General features: G+C 44.8%; 1 protein-coding gene across 1 annotated transcript; it reads left to right on the top strand.

Moving 5' to 3' along the window:
* Positions 1-1047: 1047 nt before the first annotated feature.
* CCNL2 (cyclin L2) lies at positions 1048-18437 on the top strand. Its single transcript, XM_083628748.1, has 11 exons — positions 1048-1649; positions 6084-6158; positions 7710-7819; positions 8503-8623; positions 10729-10793; positions 13339-13438; positions 13854-13958; positions 14351-14492; positions 15532-15649; positions 16125-16217; positions 17049-18437. Exons 1-11 carry the CDS (start codon positions 1299-1301, stop codon positions 17404-17406), a joined length of 1638 nt encoding a protein of 545 aa, XP_083484874.1. The 5' UTR covers positions 1048-1298; the 3' UTR covers positions 17407-18437.
* Positions 18438-23723: the final 5286 nt, after the last annotated feature.

Here is a 23723-nt window from a genome sequence, read left to right as displayed (position 1 = left end):
ATTTTATATCTATCCATGTCATTCATAGTATTTGTTACATTACAAGTGAGATTAAAATCCTGCTAATGTTTTCAACTGCTTACAGCAGTCTCCTAAATAAATTATAAATTTTTCTCATTCTTTCTGGAAGTTTTTGTCTTCTTGGTTCCTGAGCTTTCCAGTCAGTTTTGCCATTTTGGCGCAATCTGACAGTTTAGTTTGCCATTGCTCTCTGGTAGGACCTAGGTCAGTTGGTTTTTTTTAAATGGGCCTTCTCAGTAGGTACCAGTATAACTACTGGTTTTATTATTATTTATGATGATGATGCTCCCCATGGGCTCAGCACCTGGGGAGGGGGGGAATTGCCCACACCACCATAAATAAATCCAGTGCTGAGTAGGGGCTTGCCCTTAAATGTGTATAGGATTGCAACCTTACTAATAGGGAGTATTTTAAGAGTGCAGCTTTTAAAGGCATGCGCTTCAAGAAGTCCCACTCCTGTTGGTAGGATTTCCTCCCAAATTGAAAACGAAGGGGATCTTTGGTCCCTCTTTCGAAGTTGGAAACAGGTTCAATTTCTGTGTTAAAACAAATTTGAGGACCGGGCAGGAAAACCAATGTTGTGGCAAAGAGTCCTCTTCAGAGCAGAACCATTGAAGATAATGGTCATGATTGATTTAGGCGCACCAATTTCAGTAGGTCTACATGGAATAACACTTAGTTGGGTACAACCCGAAGCTTCCTTTGTTTTTAGCTCGAGTCGAGAGTGGTCGATTCAGGCATTGACGCAACTGAGGCAAGGGAGCATTTTGGGCCCTGTTCTCTCGCCTGACGTAACCTGGACTGTACCACTTCAAAGTACGAGGTGGCATCTCACCTGTGTTTTTTAAAAGTAAGTGCCAGGGTTTTTTCCTGACATGGTGCTTTTCTATCGGAGGGTTTTTAAAAAAAAAAATAAGAAGAGGATAAAAACCGTAATTATTTAAATCTTCCCCCCCTTCACTCTGAAGTGGTACAACCCAACGTGAGCCAGCCGTGCCAGAGAGTGCGCGTAGCGCATGCCGGGAAAACTTTGCCTTTCTTCCATCTCCCTAACGAACCTTCACCCGCCTCGTTCTGAGACGGTTGAATTCCCAACCGTTGCGTCACAACGGAAAAAGCCGGCGCTTTCGTCCAATAGGAGGACGCGCGTCTTTGCGGCTGGCCAATGAGGAGGAGGAGGTGGGGAGACAAAAGGTTTGCGCGTGACGTAGGCGCGGACGGGGGTTTGGAGGCGGCGGCGAAGTGAGTCAGTCTGAGGGGAGCGACGTCGAGACAAGATGGCGGCGATAATGGCGGCCGCGGGAGGAGCAGCGGCGCTGGCGACGGTAGGGCCCGGCCTCGCCGGCTCAGCGGTGGCGTCGTCGTCGTCCTCGTCGTCGTCCTCCGGCGGCTACTGCCCGCCAGCCCTTCCTCCTCCGGCTCTCCCTCCGCCCCCCGGCGCGGTCCGCATCGGCGACCGGCTATACTCGGGGGTCCTCATCACGCTGGAAAACTGCCTTCTGTCGGCCGACGCCCTCCGCTTCACGCCTTCCATGAGCAGCGGCCTGGACGCCGAGACCGAGGCTCAGCTCCGAGTCACCGGCTGTGAGCTCATCCAGGCCGCCGGGATCCTGTTGCGGCTTCCTCAGGTGCGGAAGGAGCGAGCGAGCGCTAGGCCTAAACCTAAGGCCTAGGCCGCACTCGCCTCTGGAAGGGAGGCCTTGAAATGGGATTAAGGAGGGACGGGGAAGAAAAAGGAGAGAAAAGGTCAGAGAGAACCGGGAGGGGGCTTCGTTGGGCGGTTGAGGGCAGTTGGAAGGTTCTGGAAGACGGTTGGAAAAGAACCTGTTACAGATTCTGAGCGTGTATCTGTCGTGGTGTTGTTTTTTGTCCTATCTGAATCTAGACATCGAGGCTTCAGGATCCAGCGCTTTTATTTTTATAACTTAGTTCGTATTTAGTTCATACAAAAAAAATATGTATCTTGCCTTTGAGTCATTCAGGTAGCTTCACAAGTCGATCCAGAAGTCAGTGTAAGAGAATTGCAGGTAAAGCTAATGTACTGTGGCTTTTGTACATATGTATGCATTTATATGATAAAAAGTAAGCTATTTTCTTTAGCATCTTCATAAGTTGGGAAAGTGTACAAGAATTGTGGAGGGGGAATTCTTTTTTCCTTCCGTAATGAAACTCTAGGTGCTGTCCCATCCCTGCCCTACTTTCTTTATTCATTTTCTGCCCCCTCCCCGAAGCTCCTGCTTTTTATACCATCTCACCTGATGGAAAGTGTTCTGGCAAACTGAAAAGCTGCAGTGTTATTTGGTGAGTTTTTAGCTAGTAGTAGTATAGATATTGCCTAGCTCTGTGTTCTCAAAGCCTGGGTCGTTGTTAGTAGTATGTTTTTATACAGCTGTGAAAAAGTTCCGTTCTTCCTGGGAAGATACAGACAGCTTTAGATAAAGAATCACTATATTTCTATCCTGCCTCCTTACAGCAGTAAAATGAGGTAGGTTAGAAAGTTTCTGGCCCAAGGTCACTCAGTGATTTCATTGAATGGAAATTAGAGCCTGGGTCTTTCTGGCCTGGTCCAAGTTTAATAGTCCAGCCACACTATACCACCACACTGGATCTCTTTTAGCTAATTATTGCAGCTAGTTTATTTTACAATAAAGGTGCTACCATGCTATATATCTATATGTATGATTAAAAAGCATGACTCTCCAGTGTGTCTAAATATATTAATACATACCCAGTAAAAAGTGGAGAAGCCTATTATAGAGAGCAATAAAGTTCAAGCTTCTCTGTTTTTATTCCCCACCCCACTTCTCTTTCTGGGCACCTCAGCTTTCCTCTGATCCTCTGGATGTACCTGGCAACAGAATGAGCTTTTTTGAGAGGGGTAGCCTTGTTAATCTGTTGCAGCAAAAGCAACAGAGACCTGTGACACTTCAGAAGACTAGAAAAAGTATTCTCCTAGAACTTCTGGAGTTAGATCCAGAACTTAGTTCCCATTGAAATCAGTTGGAACCTAAGCACAACTAATTTCATCTGGATCCAATGTTTACCATTTAAGGTGTTACAATACAATACTTTGTTGTTAACATTGGTGTTGAATTCATCAAAGAAAATAGTCATATACCAGGTTGTTCTGTCCATTCTGGACTGGAATAGTACACCATCACACACACCCTTTTCTGAGTGTGACTTATTCAAGGAGGAGAGTGGATTCAATAGGACCTCTGGCTTGATTCATCAAGGCAATTTTTGACTTTTGGAGGATAAGTCTGTTGTAATTTAACAAGTTATTTTATAGCATTAAGCAACCTTCATGAATTTGCCTGGTAGTCATGATGTCTGCATCAAAACTCTCAGGTTCGTGGGTGGTATCCAAGTCATGGAAGCAAAAGTGGGGCTTTTGCATCCAGAGCAAAGTGGAGCCCCCAGGGGAGAGGACTCTTGCTCTCCCTTGCTTATGTAGTTTCTGGAAGTATTTGATTGGTCACAGTTGGAAACTGGCTACCAAACTAGGTGGATCTTTGGACAGATACAGAAAGACTGTTTCCTGTAATGGATTAAATAAAATTATGAAGGCTGGATTCATGAACAGGAGGAATTCATGGGCAGCTGGTTGACTGCTGTGTCAAACAGAACATTAGACTAAATGAACCATTGGGCTGGCAAAGCAAGGCACACCTAGATTTTTTTTGCTGGGGGGTAAGGATTTGGATAGATACATGGTGTGCAGGTCTGTCGTTAGTTCTTGGCACTGATAGCTTAGTGGAACCTCTATGCCCAGAGGCAGTATAACTGGATACTAAGAGCTGGATGCCAATTTACAAATAATGGTTTTCACTATAAACTAGACAGATATTGTTGGGAGGATAATGCTGTAAGACATGGACTGACTGATGCTTTGATCTGGGATTGGGGCAGGATGTTCTTAAAGGAAAAGAGTTCTATAGGGAGGAGTGTGTGTTTGTGTAATGAGGTAGGATTTACATTAAAAATTGAACATAGGGCCTTTTTAAAAGCTTGCTGAGAGGTGGTAGAATTGTGTTGTTGGGGCAGGGGTTATAACACACATTTCCCCAAGCAGAAACCATTTAATAATACACAGATGCAGTAGAGATAATGTACTGTTATAATTGTGCTTTATGCTGGGGCTTCAGTTGGGAGGGTTCCTAAGAAGCTGCTGTATTTTAAGGGAAAAGAAGAGTTGGTGGTCTTTTCCAAAAGCAAGGAAAGCAACTTGGAGAAGCACTGTTTGAGACTGTCTGACCTGGTCTTGATAAAGGAAAGCCTGCTGACTAGAACTCCCATGTTTTGGATGTAAATGTTTGGAGAACAGGAGAAAGGTGGTTGATTGGATTTGCTGCTTTGTTCAGTTTCCCTCACTAGCACTGGAAGGGGGTGTTGTTCTTCCTCCAGGACAGTTGAGCCCTAAAACTGAGGACCCTAGGCTGCCAAGGATGAGTAGATCTTAAAGATTCTGATAAGGATCCCTTCCCACCCTGGCATGGGGATTTCAGTGTCCCAAGAAAAGGAGGAAGGCAGAGAGGGAAAAACCCTGCTTAAAGGAGGAGGTTTGCAAGCCCATAGTTCTATTCCAGGAAATGAGTGATGTAACAGGTCTTGCCCGGAAATGACGCTATCCCCTCCCTTGCTAGTCTTGTATGTTTGCCAAGACATTCCGGCAAGCCTGCTGGTTACCACCCTTTTGAGGAGGATGTGGTGGTGTTTTTTTCTGTTCAAACTAGAAGAGTTTTTGGTAACATTTCTCTGATGCTGAAACTGTGACGAGTTCACTGTGGCTGATTCATCTTGCCTTGTATCTAGCGACTTGTTTTTGTTCTCATGTTTTTAGGGGAATCTGTTCTTGGTTTCTCCTTCCGGACTGCCTCTGATCAAATGTTTTGTGCTCATTGATTGGCTTTTGAAAGGACCGTGTTGCCTAGTTTTGAGGAGGAACTACGATCTCTTTCATTTAGCTCTTAAATTTAACAGATGGCTCTTTGGGGGGAAGCTTAGATGAGCAAAGCATTGTGGGCGGGTAAACTTTGTATGGTCTGAAGACCTGTATTAACACCAAGCAAATGTTTCAAACTCACTAGCCAAGTTAGAGTCATTGGATGAGGATGGTTACAATTTGGCTAGTTTTGTACCTAAAAATACTTGTGACTCCCACCTTCCCATCGTACAATTGACAGAGCACTGAGAAGTTCTTTTGAGTTCACTCCACCCCTTTTTAATTATGTTACTGTTTCTGTTTTATTGTAATTCACTCTGGTATCATGAAATTGAAGAAGAGCAAGATAGAAATGGTGTAAACATTATCTGTGGAGGAGGAAGGTTATCTTTTGAGGGTCTTCAGTGACTGTTTCTTTAGCAAGTGTTTGGCTTCACAGTACTAGGGCAGTCACACACATAGAAGCTATACTGTGTGACTAGGATTCTGGATGCATGCAGGAGTATTGGGCTACAATCCTAACCCACTTACCTGGGAGTAAGCCATATTAAAATTAGCTGGACTTATTACGGAGTAGGTATGATTAATATTGCAATGTTGAATAGGAAAGATTTCCTAAAACACCTTAGCAGACTGCTGCATTAGTGCAGAGCTAAGAAAGTAAGTAAGGTATGGGGATAAAAGGAAATAAATGTGCCTCCCCAACTATATAGTCAACCGTTCTTAAATATCCATGGCTTGTAATTGGTCAGGGCTTAAATCATTTATAGTGGTCTTACAGGTGCCGAATCAGTTGTGGTCTGTTAGCATTCCTTCCAACATCTCTACAGTCATACCTCAGGTTAAATATGCTTCAGCTTGAGCATTTTCAGGTTACGCTCTGCGGCGACCCAAAAGTAACTGAACATGTTACTTCCGGGTTTCACTGCTTGCGCATGCACAGACACTCAAAATGATGTTGCGTGCATGTGCGGAAGCGGCGAATCGCGACACACGCAGTCACGGGTTGTGTTCTACTCAGGATGCAAACGGGGCTCTGGAACGTATCCCGTTTGCATCCAGAGGTACCACTGTATTTACTGTCATATTAATATGGAGTCTCACTTTTCTTTCTTAGGTTGCCATGGCTACGGGGCAGGTGTTATTCCAGCGTTTCTTTTATACAAAATCATTTGTGAAGCATTCCATGGAGGTATGGGCTTTGTTCTATTCAATTAATAATTGGTATCAATTTGATTTTACAGTGGTGCCTCGCAAGACGAAATTAATTCGTTCCGCAAGTTTTTTCTTCTTGCGAGTTTTTCGTCTTGCGAAGCACGGTTTCCCATAGGAATGCATTGAAAATCAATTAATGCGTTCCTATGGAGACCGCCTTCAGACCAGGTCTGGGGAAGTCTGTCCCCGGACCTCTTCTGAAGGCTGGCGGCGGGGGCCTGCTGCCCCGCGCGAGGGGCGCTCTGCTTCAGAGCGCCCCTCGCGCGGGGCAGACATTCGCAGCTTGGGGAGCCCTGCAGGACTTCCCTGCAGGGCTCTCCAAGCTGCGGATAGCAACCTGCTGCCCCACACGAGGGGCGCTCTGCTTCAGAGCGCCCCTCGCGCGGGGCAGACATTCGCAGCTTGGGGAGCCCTGCAGGGAACTCCTGCAGGGCTCCCTAAGCTGCGAATGTCTGCCCCGCGCGAGGGGCGCTCTGAAGCAGAGCGCCCCTGGCGCGGGGCAGCAGGCTGCTATCCTCAGCCTAGGCAGCCCTGGGGGAACTCTTCTGAAGGCTGGCGGCGGGAGAAGGGCTTTTCTTCCCACCGCCAGCCTTCAGAACAGCCTTCTGAATGTTGGCGGTGGGGAGGAAAACCTTCCTCCCACCGCAAGTCTTCAAGACAGGTCCGGGAACAGAGGAGAAGCGCTGCGCACCTTCCCCTCTGTTCCCGGACCTGTCCTGAAGGCTTGCGGTGGGAGAAGGGCTTTCCTCCCCACCGCCAACATTCAGAATGCTGTTCTGAATGTTGGCGGTGGGGAGGAAAACCTTCCTCCCACCGCAAGTCTTCAGGACAGGTCCGGGAACAGAGGAGAAGGCGCGCTGCGCTTCCCCACTGTCCCCGGAGATTTCCCTGTGGGCTTTCGTCTTGCGAAGCAAGCCCATAGGGAAATTCGTCTTGCGAAGCCGCTAAAAAATCGGAAAACCCTTTCGTCTTGCGGGTTTTTCGTTTAGCGAGGCATTCGTCTTGCGGGGCACCACTGTATTGATTAAGCATGGTAAACTAGTTTGCTGAGCTTCCTGCATGTTACCCTAGTGTTAGTCACTGAAATGTATTCTGCAAGCTATTCTGCCATCTCTGTAACATAGTGATTCTTAATCCTGAGATTCTAGAAAACTTTTTTAAAAATGGTTTTCTGCCATAGTTTGCATTTGAGGCAAAAAGTTCCAGAAATCTATTTGTGGTCTCTCCTTTAGAGGGGAATTCCACAGTTGGGACTCAGCCATAGAAAAGAAGCTCTCTAAAGGAGCTTCCCTGATAAGGTCAAATCTGAACTGATGGTCTTTCAAGCACCCTGGTCCCAAGCTGTTCAGGGCTTTCAAAGATAATGCATATCCCTTTCTCAATGTGCCCATAAATGCATGGTGCAGCTCCTTGTACAAGACGCTTACACTAGTCTGGTGGCCATATTCTGCATGTTATTGCTCCTTCAACTGTTGAAGATAGTAAGAGATCAGAATAAAACTTAGCTATGTTCTATATTCTTTTACAGCATGTGTCGATGGCCTGTGTTCACTTGGCATCGAAAATTGAAGAAGCCCCAAGGCGGATAAGAGATGTCATTAATGTGTTCCACAGACTTCGGTATCTGAGAGAGAAAAAGTAAGTCAACTGTTACTCCAACTGTGTGCCTTTACACAGTACACACAGTATCTGTTTCCAGGGATCGTGGCAATTACTCAAGGGCCATTTGTGACTTGCATTATCCCCTGCCCAAAACTCCGGAGGATTTTATGCAACCCCAAAGAATGTCCCTGAACCCCGCCTTCCCCCCAAAAAACTAATTGGAAATAAAGTTTCGGTGAGTTCCAACTTTTCCAGCCCTCGTTGCATCCTCAACTAGTGGCAGTGTCTGGGTGAAATTTTCATTTCATTCAGCGGTGTCTGGGTGAAATTTTACAATTTCAAATTGTAACTTCAAAGGGTTGAAAGATTGCTTAGGTGGGTGCTTCTTCTCTGAGATTTTGGTAGTTTCTTCTTGAGAGGGGTCATTTTTGGAGTAAGTTTGCACGACTCCTACGAGTCGGCTGTTCCAGAAGGAAGTTTGGGGTTCAAAAAGGCGACCAGTGCCAGTGTTGCCTAGACAGTTACAGACTTGAAAGTCTCCACAGTCAATTCTCCAGTTGCTTGGATAACTTGGTCCAAATTTAATCTTCTCATGCTGTTCCCATGAGACACCAAAGTTGTGTTATTCCACTGAGGTATGTCCATTGTTGCTCTACTTTTGTAGGAGGGATTTAAACTGATTTTTTTTCTATTCCCCCCCCCCTTAAAAAAAATCCCAGGAAGCCTGTACCTTTGATACTGGATCAAGAGTACGTTAACTTGAAGAACCAAATTATAAAGGCTGAGAGGAGAGTTCTGAAGGAGTTGGGATTTTGCGTACACGTGAAGCATCCCCACAAGGTTTGTATTTCTTTTGTATTTTTAAGTTTGCCTTTTGAGCAGTGGATAAGAAATTAGCCTGTTCTTAATGTAGCCAAACCATTGGCAGTCTTTGTTTCTCATTTCAAGAATTGCCTGCTAGTTGATCCTGTCTCATTTGGTGAATGACGACTGGTTGCTTCAGGTATTAGGTGCTGCCTAGACTTAGCTATGCTTGAGTTCTCCATTCAAAGTCATTGGCATGAAAGCAGCTTATTCTTGTGCAAGCAGGTAACAACACCATTGTGTATCTATTGGGTAGTGTGGATAAGACTTTGGCGGGTCAGCCCTACAAGTGGCACAGTGCAGAACTACATTTGTGTTGCTAAGATGTTCCTACTTCAGAGAAGGACTGGTGGCTGCTTCTGTTCCTCCCACTTTACTGTTTGGCTTACTTTTTGCCCTGAAAATAATTGAGACATGTTCTATCACTTTAAAGAAGCAGGGAGACAGTTTTCGTTGGCCGCTTTCAATTTATTTTGTCCCAATTGTGCAATCATGGCTGGTACGTCACTTACAACATCCCACTTAATAAGTGGCACTACTCTAGCATCTCTTGAGTTTTATGTCTAATTAACTGCCAATAAGCAGGCAGCGCTGGAGAGGTAGTCAGGTGTGTGGACCCACTTCTGTGCCCAACTGAAGCTTACAGGCCTCCCTTGTTCCATTCAGGCATGGCACAATCCCCTTCTCTACCTCAGCTGCCCTTGGTGCTCATGTTCTAGCTATGCCACTTACATCATTACTTCAGCATTAGCCACTCATGGCTGGCTCCCCCAGGACGCTCAAGAGGTTAAAGCCCAGATGATGTCTTAGGTTTGCTGGATCGTCTTGGACAGGGCATGCTACAAAACCTGACATACCTAACAAGATTGTAAGTCTTGATTGTAAGATTGAATTCTGCCCTGTAAAGGAACGGCAGGATTAAAAAATGGGCAGGATACATTGTAGCATTTTCTAAGGTTAATTAAATCTGGTTTGACACCTGTCAGCTGTGGAAATGTGAACCCTTCAGTAGTAGGTGGGGTTACCATGAGTGGAAGCTTATGATAACCCAGTAGTGCAGGCTCCCATCTTCTCTGACTTTTTCAGTCCTCAGATCTGCACCATCCTTTATAATCTTTTTGCCTTCATTTGTTGGAACATCCTGGTGGTTCTGGGTCTTTTTTTTAAAAAAAAATTTTTTTTCTTAGTTTTCCATTTAATATACAATCACACCATTATTATGCACTTTATGTCTCTGGCTCTTTAGAGCCCTTCGACTTCCTTCCCTCCCGCCTTGTGGGTTTGATAATTAACCTTTATATTATTGCATTTTGTACATTTTCCAATTGTAATAAATTCCTTACCCCAAAAACTCAAAATTTAAATAAATATAAAATGGGAGAAAATTTCTCATTACAAGTCTTCAGACAACGCTGCTAGTGATGTTAATTGCTTACAATTAATCTTTTAAATATCCTGTAAATGTACTCCAGTCTTTTTGGAATACTTGATCATGCTGGTTTCGGATTTTTCCTTTAGCTTTGCCAGTTCCAGAGTCCATCATTTTCATCTGCCTCTCTTCTTTCGTTGGTACTTGTATTTTCCATTTTTGAAAAAATGAAAACTTGTGGTTCTGGGTCTTGATTCAGCAGAGCATATACTCTTCTCTCTACCTCCCCCCCCAAAATCTGACCTGTGGTACTAATTCATTGTAACAAATCTTTGTATAGAAGTGCTTCCACCATTTCCCTCTTTTGTTATTCCTATATCTTTGAAGCAAGCACTGAAGAAGGAAAGCTGCCAAATTATATTGGGGTAAAATAAGAGATACTTGTGAGCAGATTAAAATTATACATTTGGGACAGTGTCTGCAGACTTCAGTGCAGAGGAAAGAAGCTTTCCTGCACACATACTCTCAAGAGTACCACTTCTCTGACATCCTAAAACATATTCTTAACATTTTATACACACTGTGGAGTCTTATCAGGCCATTGATCCAGAGTAGAATAACCTGCATTGCATGGGTACCCTCCTCTGTCTAGATGAAAACCTCTTTCCACCACTTGGATCACCTGTATAACTCAATCACCCGTATCTTCCAGATAATCGTTATGTACCTTCAGGTATTAGAATGTGAACGTAACCAACACCTGGTCCAGACCTCATGGTAAGTTGATGTTTCTTGTTTTTATTGAGGCCAGCGGGGCAGTGGCAAAAATATGTCATGTGTGGGGTCAGTACTTTTCTCCTCCACTCATGTTCGTGGCATGAGTATGGTTCCAGTCTTAGCCTGGAATGCTGCTTCTATCACCCCAAGTTGACGGGCCTCTTTGTTAAAGATTCAGACACTGTCTTAAATGGTAAGAGAGCTTTACACCCTCACAAATGCACCCTTTGCTCTTTCTTCCTTTTACTCCTGCCCATTCAAGTTACTGCTCAGGAGCAGGGCGTGAAGGCACCCGCCCTCCCCTGTTTGCCCAACAGCATGTGTCATTCAGAAGTATGCTGCCTCTGAATAAGGTGTTAACCATAGATATACCCCCTTCATTCCTAGTGTGGGGAGGTGGTCACTTCTGCCATGCCATCATTTTACTTGAAAATTATTGTAAAAACAACCCTCCTCATACAGTTTTCAGCTTCTTGATATTGTTTATGCAATATATTGTGTCCATATGCAGTCTATCTGCCGCTTTCTTGGTATGGGTTTATATTAAATATCCCCCCCCCCCCGCGCGCTCCCAAGAAAGCATACATTGACAAATGGTAACCTGTGAAAACTGACATGATGTAAAAATTGACCTGAAAGCAAAGTTTGTGTTTCTACTAACTAAAATTGTCTGGCTGTTTTGAAAGAGAACCTCTTTTGACTCTTCTTTTCTGTACTCTTTTGATCAAAGGGTAGCCTCTGAGGGTAAGTGACTAAGACTTCTCCTCTGCTGCCCAAGCGCTATGGTGCAGGGATAACTGCCGTCTTCAGTCAAACCCAAGCAGGCTCCACAGAGAGAAGGCTGGCTCTAGACAGGTGGTATGCGTACACAAGTCGAGTTAAAACTGGCCGACTGCTGCTTGTGATTCTTCTTTTTTTTTTAACTTGTTAAATTTTATTTGTGCATTTTTCAGATAAGTCTGTGTTACTGTCAGGATGCTTTGTTCCCATTTTATGTCCTTTAAAAAAACCACAGACTTTTATAAAACTTGGGTTTAAAATCTTTGTGGGGTTGGGTTTTTAAAAACTTAATTCTTACTTGAAAGCATAAGCATTGCAATAAGAAGATATGTTACTTCATAGCACCTCAGATTTTTTCTGTTGTACTTTTTAAACTGTGTGTTTTGGGGTCCTGCACATATCTACTGATGTATATCCAGTAAAACTTCGGATGTATTTCTGCAGCGGGTTCCTTCCTCCATGCATCATAACAAATGCTTTTGGAACTTGGATTATATAGTGAGAAACTGCAGTTCAGTGTGGGGAAATATATACAGGACCACCCAGGCAGTCCCTTTGGTTGCACCTAAAATAGGACTTTCAAGGTCCCTGAAACACTTTTAAAGAATGATGTAAGCCTTTAAAGGGCTGGCCTACTCTTCAAAATCCCAGCTCATCTGGGTTAGTCTAAATGGCAATGGAAACATTTTGGATCCAGTTAACCATAGTATTTTTTCAAAACCTGCTAATTGAAGACTGAAAATCATTGCTACCCAAACCCAGAGTCCCCATATTCTTCAGCTGCTTTGGTTTTGAACAAATTGTGTAGGAATTATGTGCATAGCCTGATTTGGTATAGTGACATTGGTCACCTATTAATTTGCACCTTTTGACAGGCACAAACCATAGGCCCATTCCATTTTACAACTGTTTAAACTTTGTTCGGGGTTTTGTCCACTGTGCATTTTGGTGTGTTGTAAGGAATTATCCTTCAGATTTTCATTTTAAGGTCACAGAAATGCGTGAAATGTTCTGGCTGGGCTTTGTGCAATATTTTCACAGTGCAATATTTTTTACAGTTGCCTCATTCTGTGAACATTTGTGTTGAGAAACCTTGTTACAGTGGGGCAGTCTGGAAGCGGCCCAATGACAACCCATTGAAGAACATTGATCCTTCAGCAGTGACAATACCAGACACCTGGACTGAATATCTGTGGCGCTCTCTTGCTCTCTCTAAAAGCGATTTGTGTGTCAGATGCTTTCCTGAGTGGAGAATGGTCACTCCAAAAGAAGCTTGCAACAGAAGATTCTGAATGCTTGGGAAAAGCCCCGTTCCTTCAACAAAGAACTTCTAGCCGGACCTGTGACTTCAGACTGTCCGTTTTCAAGTTTGCATGTCGCTCTGCGTGACGGGATAAAATGTAGATTTTGACAGAATTCTTCAAATCATGCTTCAAAAGTTGTGCCTACCGTAAAATAAAATGAATTTTTGATGTTGTTTTGCATGAGAACAGGCCAGTAGCTCATAGCAGGGAGAAAAGTGAAGTTAAAATTGGTTCTCTTTCATAAAATGCCAACGTCCAGTTAATAAATACTTGGCAGTTGTCCTTCCCTGTCAAATCTGTGCACTCCAACTTCTTGTCAGGTTTCACAGGATTATCTAGGATTCAAACAGCTGTAGAATGCCCTAGACAGCTAGCTACAGTGTGCCTTAAAAACAGCATAGCCAAAGCAGGGGATTTCAGCAGACTTCTGCAACTTTCCCCCCTCCTTTTTGTCTTCTCAGGAACTACATGAATGACAGTCTGCGGACAGATGTCTTTGTAAGGTTCCACCCCGAGAGCATCGCTTGCGCCTGCATCTACCTTGCTGCTAGGACCCTGGAGGTTGGTGTTAACCTGACTCATGCTATATAAGATGCTCTTGTTTTCCTTGTGGAGTTTTTACTGCCGCAATGAGTGTGTTTAATGAACAAATCTGGAGGATTTAATAGTGGCTGCCTTTTTATTTTTGCTCTCATGTGCAGAAGGGAAATGGTGACTTACATAGACATTTCCCCCTTTCCCAAGTCAGTACCCTCCTACATACACAGAAGGAAAGTGGGAGCTCAGACCTAAGGAGAAAGGTATCCTTGATGTAAATCACACCACTTAACTCCTTCACAACCACCCATCTCCTTGGTTATAAACAGTAAAAGGCTAAGAGAGTGATTATTGTCTGAAAGGTGAAGTGATCCTTAGAGTGATTTTGAATGGGTTGGGGTTTTTTGGTGACTAATGGTGAACGGTGTCTTGCTCACAGATTCCGCTTCCAAACCGCCCTCACTGGTTCCTGCTGTTTGGAGCTACGGAAGAGGAAATCCAGGAGATATGCACGAAAATTTTGCAATTATACACACGTAAAAAGGTTGGTCCTGCTTATTCTTTTGAATTTTTCAAACGGTGGGAAAGCACACTGGCGTTTTTTTAAGACTTCAGGGCACATATTTTCAAAGTTCTGTTGATTAGAGTCTAAATTTCTTTTTTTCATCTTGAGTACCTTGAGAATTTTGTTCCATCCTCCCTGCCACACAGATTTGGGATTTGTGTTGCAGCCCAAATTCTGCATATAATAGCAATATTGCTTAATAAAGAAGGTAACCTTGCTAGTAGCACGTCTCACAAAAGTGCCTGGTGTTTTGTTCCTTTGCCTTACCTCGCGTTTTCCATTGTAAGCCTTTGGGGAAAAGCCTGTCTATGCAATGCTCTTACGTAAGTGCCAGATCAATATTTTGCTAAAGCACACACCCATTTCCACAGGTTGATCTAGCTATCCTGGAAAGCCGAGTAGAGAAGAAAAAGCTTGCCATCGAAGAGGCAAAAGCGCAAGCCAAAGGCCTCTTACCAGATGGAACACCCAATTTGGATACCGTGTCGGGATTTTCTCCTGCTCCCAAAACCGGTTGGTATCCCTGGTCCTGTATGTGTGGTTCCTCACATTATCTCAGGATAGCCAGGAATATGGGTGCAGTATCATTTTTGAATGCCCTCCCACCTTCAAAACAAAACTTCTTGCAAATGGAAAACTACCTTATCACTGGGAAAGTTCTAGTTCTTTATATGCAGTGCTGGTTTCTCCTTGCAAGGAGTTATTACGGTAGAGCATTAAGAAACAGACCCCCAAACTAAACCTGTGCATGTCATTCATTGCACTGCCTACCTGCTCTGTGTTGGCCGGGCCTAATTTCTCTAGATATGGGACGAATCCTCCCATCCTTATTAAGGTTTAGGCCTTAATTGTACCAAATTAGATGTCTGCTCGCATGTGCTGCCTTTTATAGGAAGAGGATGACTTTAGGCCTCACTTCAGCACAGTGATCCAATTGAAATTGATGACTGGGCATGTAGGAAGCCGGTACAGCATTCCATCTGGTTGGTATCTCATTTAAATCTGGTTCTCTGCACATGCAAAGTGAAATGCCTTCCCAGGCCGGAGTAATGATAAACAAATGGGTGATGGCAACCTAGTTTTAAAGGAGCTGTCAGCCACCTGGAATGTCACACAGGTAAATTACACATGCAGGATCCCATTTGAAGTTGTATCCCATTTAGCATGTACGCTGCACCCTAACATGCTAAGTAAAGTAGGACCTGTTGTTGTCTTGATAGTAGTTGTCAGCCTTTCTGATCAAAGCTCTCATTATGGTGAACTTGCAGATTTGTGTCAGCACTCCTGACTTTAATTTTTCCGGGGTTTTTCTGGACATGGAACATTGTAATCTAAAGGCCCTGGCTTGTCTCCAGTGCTGGCCCTACACTGAATATACCCACTGAATTTCCTGGACATGGTTGACTATGGTCCATTCATTTCAGTAGGTCTACTCTGAGTAGAACTTACTTGGATATGACCCCCTATCTGTAAAAGTGCATTGTGGGTGATGGTACATAGAAGCATGTCATCCCTTAAGTTTTGACTGGACTTTCCTCTTACGCATCTCTAGAGTCTCCAAAGGAAAATAAAGGCACCAAGCCTTCCCCACTTGCTGTGCAGGTGGTAAAAAACGCCAAGCGGAAAATGGAAGCGACGAAACGGACGAAATCCAACAGTCCCGTCAATGGGTAAGGGCCTTGCACGATAAACTGGTCTCTTTTTTCCCTCTGTATCTATTTCTTTGAATGCTTTTGCAGCAGTGCAGGTCTGTAACACTGCTCCATAAGGCCATGAGGGACTATAGGCGTGGCTTTGGCATAGTCAAAGCTTCTTTCCAGGGCTACTGCCTCCTGTCTGACTTAAATTACGTTGTGGGCAAAAGGGTCTCTGAGCCTCTTTGGGGCGATATTAGCACAGGCTAAAGTAGCTTTAAGGTTTTGGGACACACTTTCTGGAAACCCAGGTCATCACATCTCTAGGTCATATTGAGTCCAGATAAGTGTGACCTGCTTCTGTTAACTTCATCCTAGCCTTATTGTGACAGTGTTGCCCCAGAAGTGGGTTGTCCTCATTTTTGGCCTTGGGCATATGTGTACCTAGGTTGAAGGGCTGACTGGGCCACTTGTTGCTTTGACATCAAATTCTCTTGCTTTAACCTTCCAGCGTTCAGAAAGGCCGAGACAGCAGGAGTCGGAGTGGAAGTAGAGACCAGAGTTATTCCAGGTCTCCTTCAAGGTCACCATCTCCAAAGCAGAGGTATGTACTGCAGTGCCCTCTGGAAGGGACTAGAGTTCCAACTCTACCAATACCCAAGCTGGGAAGAGAGCAACCCCGTACCTCTCTAGAGCAGCGTCTCAGGTGAATGTAGTGGTAGTGATTGGCCAGCATTCTGTCTCTGGCATTTCAGATGATTTTGGGGCCTTGTCCTCACAGAGGCTGCAACACTTGGCTCTGTATTCCACCACAGAAAGAACCTCTGCATTTAGGGAAAAGCATTCCTGTTAAATGTCACAGGGGAAAGAGATTTCCCCAAGACTTTTCCTTGACCTGCTAGTTTCCCATGTGCTCGATTCGGTCATACAAGACCATAGCATTGCTTGCTTCACCCGTTAGTGTAGATATAAAAGGAGACGTTGAAACAGGCATTTTCATTTCCAGCATGGATTTAAAAGCTGTGAGGGAGGGGAGATCTTAGCTTGGCAAACACCTGGTCCTCATTTGCTGAAATCATGGGGAACATGTCTGGTGATAGGCACAATTGCTTGGTGATCTGCAGGCCAACCACATTAAGCCCAGAGACTCTGCTTCTCTCTTCCCCAAGCCCCACTGTTGCCAGAGCCAAAGCAGTATTTCTGCAGCCATGTTTCTGCTGCACCTGATGATGATGACAACATCATTAATGTCAAAACATGCCTGATCTGAGCCTGCAGCAAAGCTCTGTGATAGGACCTGGAGCACCCATCTATAGGTGCCTAGGAATGCTGTTGTCCCTGTGGGGTGTTCTTGTTCCACGATTGGAGCCACAGGGGTGTCTTTCTCAAATTTGCTATCAAACTGAAGCCTTTCCCCCCTTGTCCCCTCCACTAGGAAGAGTGAAAGCTATTCCCCATCGAGCGGCTCCAAATCCCACAGCCGCTCGAGGAGCCGAAGTGACTCTCCCCCGCGGCAGTTCAACCATGGCAGCTCGAGCTACAAAGCCTCCAAGATGAGGAGCTACAAGAAGGCCAAGGGGTACAAATACACCTCTCCCAAGCAGCGGAAATCCCGCAGCAGGAGCTCATCGCGGTCCCGGAGCCGCTCACGAGAACGCTCGGACCACTCTGGGAAGTACAAGAAGAAGAGCCACTACTACAGGGATCAGAGGCCCGAGCGGCCCCACTCCTACGAGAGGCCAGGCCACCGCTATGAGAGGGAGCACCCAGGCCACAGCCGGCATCGCAGATGAGCAGGACCAGAGAACAGACTACACGAGCTCTTGCTCTGTCTTCCGGGGGCTCACAGACTTAAAACTCTTGGTGCCTGCTTGGTGCAAGGAAGGATAGTTAGAAGGACTTAATTGTGACATGTCCCATTTACTATGGTTGGGGGTTTTTTTGGAGGGGCGGGTGTCTTTTGAGTCTCCTCATAATGTGGGAGAGCCTCCCTCTCTTCCTGGATCGTCTGTCTGTGTTCGACAGGCGATGCTCCTTTGCTGCTACAGAAGCAGGACTGTTTCCAAATAATATTGGACTCTGTGGAGAGAATTGCCTTATGAGGCTGGTCAGAGTGTTCAGACATTGCCCTTCCCAGCCCCAAAGGATTTTGGACACTCAGACCATACAGCGTTTCTTGGTGCTAACAGCAGTCCTTGTTCGTTTATTTCGCAGTGGACTTGATTGCGTTGTAGAACACAAGGTTAAATTTTTTTTTTTTTAATTTTATAAGAATCAATGCCTATATTAGGCGGCCTTTTTGTGTGTGTATATATCTGGTGTTGGAACAGTAAGGACAGAGAAAGGCCTTAACCTGTTGAATTTCACCCACAAAGTGCAAATGCATTGAATTAAATGGGGGGGGGCTTTGTAACCTGCATACTGAATATTGAGAAATTTAAATTCCTCAACTAAAGACTTCTCACCCCCTTCTTTCTTTTTGCATAAAGAACTCTGTGGAAATGTGAAAGTATTTAGATTCAGTGTGTTGGAAGTTGTCTATTTTTTAAAACGTGGTGAAATGCCTGGTGCTGGCCACCAGCTCAGGACTTCGGATGCTTTCATATAATATAACGTTTTATGTGGTTTAGATAAACTCTCTACTCAGGATCTTTAAAAACTCTTGAAGAACTGATAGTTTGCCCTCCCGTTGCTTGCTTATAAGAAGGTGTTTATATTAAGAGAGAAATTGTATGCAGCGCAGGAATATCCGTTTTAGTGGTATATCTGAGCTGTCTTCCTGTTCCCAGATTTTCATTAAAGTATTTGATTTTATATTTAAAAACCTTCTGCCTCTGTCCTCACCTAGGATGGTTGTTTAGTATCAGCATTGGAAACGAGACGGATTTGTTCTTAGCCTGTGCACAACCCCAGGGGGCTTAACTCTTAACTAAGGAATAGTTAATAAGAGTTTCTCCAGTGGTGGACAGGTGAAGAATGCAGTACAGTGGTACCTCTGGTTACAAACGCTTCAGATTACAGACTCTCCTAACCCAGAAGCAGTACCTCAGGATGAGAACAGAAATCACAAGGCGGCGGGAGGCCCCATTAGCTAAAGTGGTACCTCAGGTTAAGAACAGTTTCAAGTTAAGAATGGACCTCAGGAACGAATTAAGTACGTAACCAGAGGTACCACTGTATGGGGTGTTGAACTTGGCTTCCTGTACATCTCTACTCCTTTTAAAGCCTGCTTTTATTTTATGTAGCAGTGTCTGAGTGCATAGGCAAAAATTGAGTTTCCCGCTCCAATAAATCAGCAAGGGGGTGTAGAGAAGCTGGGGGCTGTGGGGGGGGATGGCTTGCCTAAGGTCACCAAGTGAGTTGAATACTGACCTGAGATTCAAAGTTCTGCAAGACAGTTCATGCCATGTGCTTAATAGCAGGATGCAGAACCTCTGACCCGTGGGCCATTCCTGGCTGGTAAGGCCATTTCTCCCAAAACCATGCCCACCTGTCCCAAGTGTTGTCAGTGGCTGATGTTGGAGGGATGGGGTTCAATCCTGCTGGGATCTGCTTTGCTAATGGGTTCCCTGAAGGAGTGCACCTGTGGAGCCATTCCCATGTGTCAGCTTTGACAGGTGCCCGATGGAACTGCCATCCAGGTTCCATCCTGACATCAGGTCAGGTGATGGGGCGGGACTGCCCACTTGTCAACACTGGCCCATTAGAGGAGATAAAGATCTAGCCTGTGATGCTAAAGAGGTTCTCCATGCCTGGCTTTAAAACTATTGCATTTGTAAATTGAGGATTAAGAGGGATAAACCAAAGGCATTTAAAGGGAGGTGGGAATGGAAGGCAGGTGACGCCACATGCACATTTCACAAGTTTCATGCTGGGGAGGGTGGCAGTAAAAGAGAATGGGAGGGGTCAGATGGGAGGAATCCCTAGGCATGGAAAGGTGGACCTCTCAGTGAGTGGTGGGTGAGTAACATTGCCAGTAGTGTTAGGAGCTTTCCTAATGGATTACAGACGGCGGCTTTTCTTGGTGCCAAATTTACACCAGCAGAGTAGAAGTGGATTCTGTTCCTGGTTCCAACTACCATCTTGCTGAAGTGTAATGGCGAGGGCTTCTAGTGATAGGTGAGGCTTTGGTTTCTGAAATTTTAAGACAGTCTGCTTTAATATGGGAGTCCCTCCACTTTAGCTTCTGCTTCCTAAAGTTCTGCCGAATGATGGAACCTCAAAGAAATTTCTGAAAATGAAAAGTCTCACCTACTCCAGAAGCCCTCACCATAACACTGTCCTGTTTGACCTACTTTAGAGGGCAAGCTATGGCTCTGGCCTGCCTTGAAATGCATGCCGACCCATTTGGCAGCTGAGCTAGTCACTGCTTAGGCTATATATTTAGCAAAGAGTCCTTTCTGGATTGTTTGTATATGTAAAATGAGACACCTGGCTAAAAATAACCACAAATGTTTCTAGCTATAGCTGTGGAATATTTGGGTTCTACAATCCAATGCTAGTCGTCTTCAGATTAGACCCGTTCAAATTAACAGGCATGACTAATTTAGGTCCATTCATTTGAACGGGTGTAGTGTTTAAAAAAAAAAACTTAGTTGGCTCCAACCCTCTGTTTGCAACTGGAAGAACTGTTAAGAGCTGCTGGCAGCAAGCAGGTTCACCTGCCAGGTGAGGCACTTGTACGTCCTGGCTTCCAGTTTAACAGGTGGAGCAGCGGTTCAACTGCTGTACAACCACAGCATTGAGATGAGTGATCGGAATGAGCACTAGTGGCCGCTGTTGAGCTTCTAAACTGCCTACAGTGGATCTTGATGGTGCTGCAAGGAGCAGATTAGAAAGGGAGCCTGGCAAGGAGAAGCTGGGATGTAGTAGTGGCTGTTTCAGTCACCATGCGGAGGAATTATATATTTATATAGGCATTTTGAACCCTAAAGTCAAAACGGCAGGGTGGAAATTCTAAAATGTTATTCCATGGCTGGCACAGGTCAGTCAAGGTCAGTACACTCCAAAGTGACTTGCAAGAATTATTTATTGCATTTATACCTCACCCTTTTATTGAAGGCACTGAAGGTGGTAGACATCGTTCACCCTGTCCTCGGTTAATCCCCACAACCATAAATCCTGTGAGCTGCATGATGGAGTGGGGATTTGAACCCTGGTATGTGGCTAGCAGTTCGAAAGGACGTCAAAATGCAAGTAGATAAATAGGTACCACTCCGGTGGGAAGGTAAACGGTGTTTCCGTGTACTGCTCTGGTTCGCCAGAAGTGGCTTATTCATGCTGGCCACACCACGCCAGCTCCCTTGGCCAGTAAAGCGAGATGAGCGCCGCAACCCCAGAGTCATCCGCAACTGGACCTAACGGTCAGGGGTCCCTTTACCTTTACCTATGTGGCTGTGAGAGAAGGTGAGCCCTCCAGAACTGGACACAATATGGGAGTTTCACCATAAATTTCTTCAACGGCATTGATCCTGGCAGTTTGCCACCACAAGCTGGGCCAAAAACCTGGGCTTGAATCCCAGTGGGATCTGCATTGTAACAACTTGAGAGCGGCCCTCTCCTGTACTTGAAGCTGAGGTCCAGAATAAGGGGAACCAAATCTGAGCAGTACCACCGTGCCCGTAAAAGGTCACTGTAAACATCCCTTCAAAAATCCACAATGTTTGTCTTTGCTCTTGAGTTCATCTTTGCACAGGCTCAAAGTCTCCCACATGGAACATGGTCACATTTTCATTGGCTGCCAGGACTGCACATCCATCTGCCTTTCTCTTCTAAGCAGAAGAGGGATACAAAGAGCTTCTTTTTGTGAGAGATTGTGGTAGTTGAAGTCAGTGCCTTTCCCATGGACAGACATGCCCATACCATCTTGCGGTCTTTTCTCTTTCTGTCTCATGCCATTCCCTTCCAGCAGCCATTTTGCGACTGGCACCCATGATGCTTTCTCAGCACCCTAAAGGCACCCACTAGCCCGAAAACCTTGACCATCCCTGTGAAGATTAAGCTAATGATCACGCTGGTGCACTCTTTGCAGGCAGATCTTCCAGGTTTCAGAGGGCCGGGAAATGAGAATAGACTTGTCCTAGTGTGTGCTATTTATTTTATTTTTAATTTGATAATCAACCTTCCCTTTTGATCTCCACACATCCTGGGACAATAGTAGGTTATGGCTCAGTCCCAGCGGTTGTTGGCGCCAGCTCACGGAGTGCTATAAAAAGCGGAAGCTTTCAGAACAAACCAGGGAATCCACATAATTGCTGGGTTCTTTGATAGGGCTCACCCTTAATGGTGGCAGCTGTGTGTTGGTTGTGGACAGCCCTGTCTCTGGAGCCTCAGTCAGCTTGCAGATGGAGCTGTTGGATTCAGGAGAACAAAGGGACTTGTGGGATCTCTAGGCCGCTTTAGCCAAAATAAAACCCCAAGCCCCCAGAGCCTAAAATCTGCCTTTACATGTGTGTCAAGAATTGGTGGTTCCCATAAGAAAAGGATTGGACAAGCTGTGGGGAGGGAGAGAGAACATCTTGTCCCAGGAGGGAATGTCCGTCTGCACATGTTTCTAATCCTATAATTTGATCCCTGCCATCTCCACCTGAAAAAGGAATTTAAGTAGCACACAACATCACTGCAAAGAAAGCAAGATGATGATCCAGCAAGCAGATTGAGAGATTGTATTCTAGATCCTGCTTGGGACCACGATTTCCATCCTACTGGCTGGTTTTAAAATTTCTGCCCTGTCCATTCTCCCAAAGGAGCCCATGACAGCACACAACAATGTAGCAAAACACTGCAATTAAAAGCATTAAGAATATATAAAAATAGTTTTTTTTAGTATTTTTTTAATAGTCAAACAGCCTTACAGCTAATCACCTAATGCACCTGCCCCATTGCAGGGATTGCTACTATATAGCTTAGTTTCAATGGTCATTGATACGGAGCGACTCTGACTGGCAACTTCTGCGTTCCTGTGGGCTACTCTCAGCTGAAAAAACTTACTTAAAAATCTCCTGGAAACCTTGTCACTGAAGAAGCCCAATGGGCGAAACAGGTGTATCCTGAGAACTGCCTTGTTGTTACTAAGTAGTTCTGTTTGTTACACTCTCAAGACATAGGACGATGCAAAAGGAAGATATCAGTATGAAATGGCATTGCCAGCAGGAACTGTACGTTGTAATCATTGGACTTGACAATCTTTGGACTTGACAATCCTTGGGCTTTACGATAATAAATACATATGGAAGGTTAATAGTAATATGATATGTTATTGGCATCAGGAACTGTGCTTTGCCATTTTTTGATATGACAATTAAATTACAGTTTTATTACATATAATGTTTTGTTACTTTACAGCCAGTTACGTGTGTGTGGTGGTGTTCTAGACATGATTTACGTAATGAGGCAATTGTGGTGTGTGATATCTTGTTCTCTGCTTGACTTAGTGTAGTTACGATGCTTGGCCGACTTCGTGTTTCGTTCATCCTTTCTGCTGCGCTGGGAACTGTAAGAGCACATAGACTTGTGCATACTTCCACTTAAAAACAGTTCACTTGCTCTCTTAGGAAACATTTAGTACTGTGCAAAATGTGCAAAATGGTTTCAGAGATGAAATAACATGGGGAGAGTCTCCTACAGATGTACGTCACCATAAAAGAACATTCCACAAAATGGTGAGCCACCACTAAGGAGGCCCTGTCAGTGATCACCACTAACCAGGTAGCAACAGCGCCATCAAGAGGGCTGTGCTGGCAGGGGCTAATGGGAGCTGGAGGCCCACAAGTTCTCCATGTCTATGAGTGGGGGAAGACTTTGGTTCAGTTCCTACTTAATCATAGCTGTCAACGTTTCACATTTTTAAAGGGAAATTCCCTTCTTCCGAATAGGATTCCTTGCAAGAAAAGGGAAAAGTTGACAGCTATGTACTTAATGCACAATTCCCAAAATGATACATGAACCAAAACACAGCCAGCCTTTGAGATTTGCCCTGCTCTGAATTTAGCAGTGCTGTTCTCTGGCCAAGTAATGTTTGCCAACATGCCTATGCTAGGGTAAAGCATGCATCTAAATGCATGTAAGCAAAATAACACATGAAAGCACATTACAGTGATACCTCGGGTTA

The sequence above is a fragment of the Podarcis filfolensis genome (genome assembly GCF_964270895.1).
Source record: "Podarcis filfolensis genome assembly, chromosome: 8".
Lineage (NCBI taxonomy): Eukaryota > Metazoa > Chordata > Lepidosauria > Squamata > Lacertidae > Podarcis > Podarcis filfolensis.
This window is presented reverse-complemented; position numbering and strand designations above follow the sequence as displayed.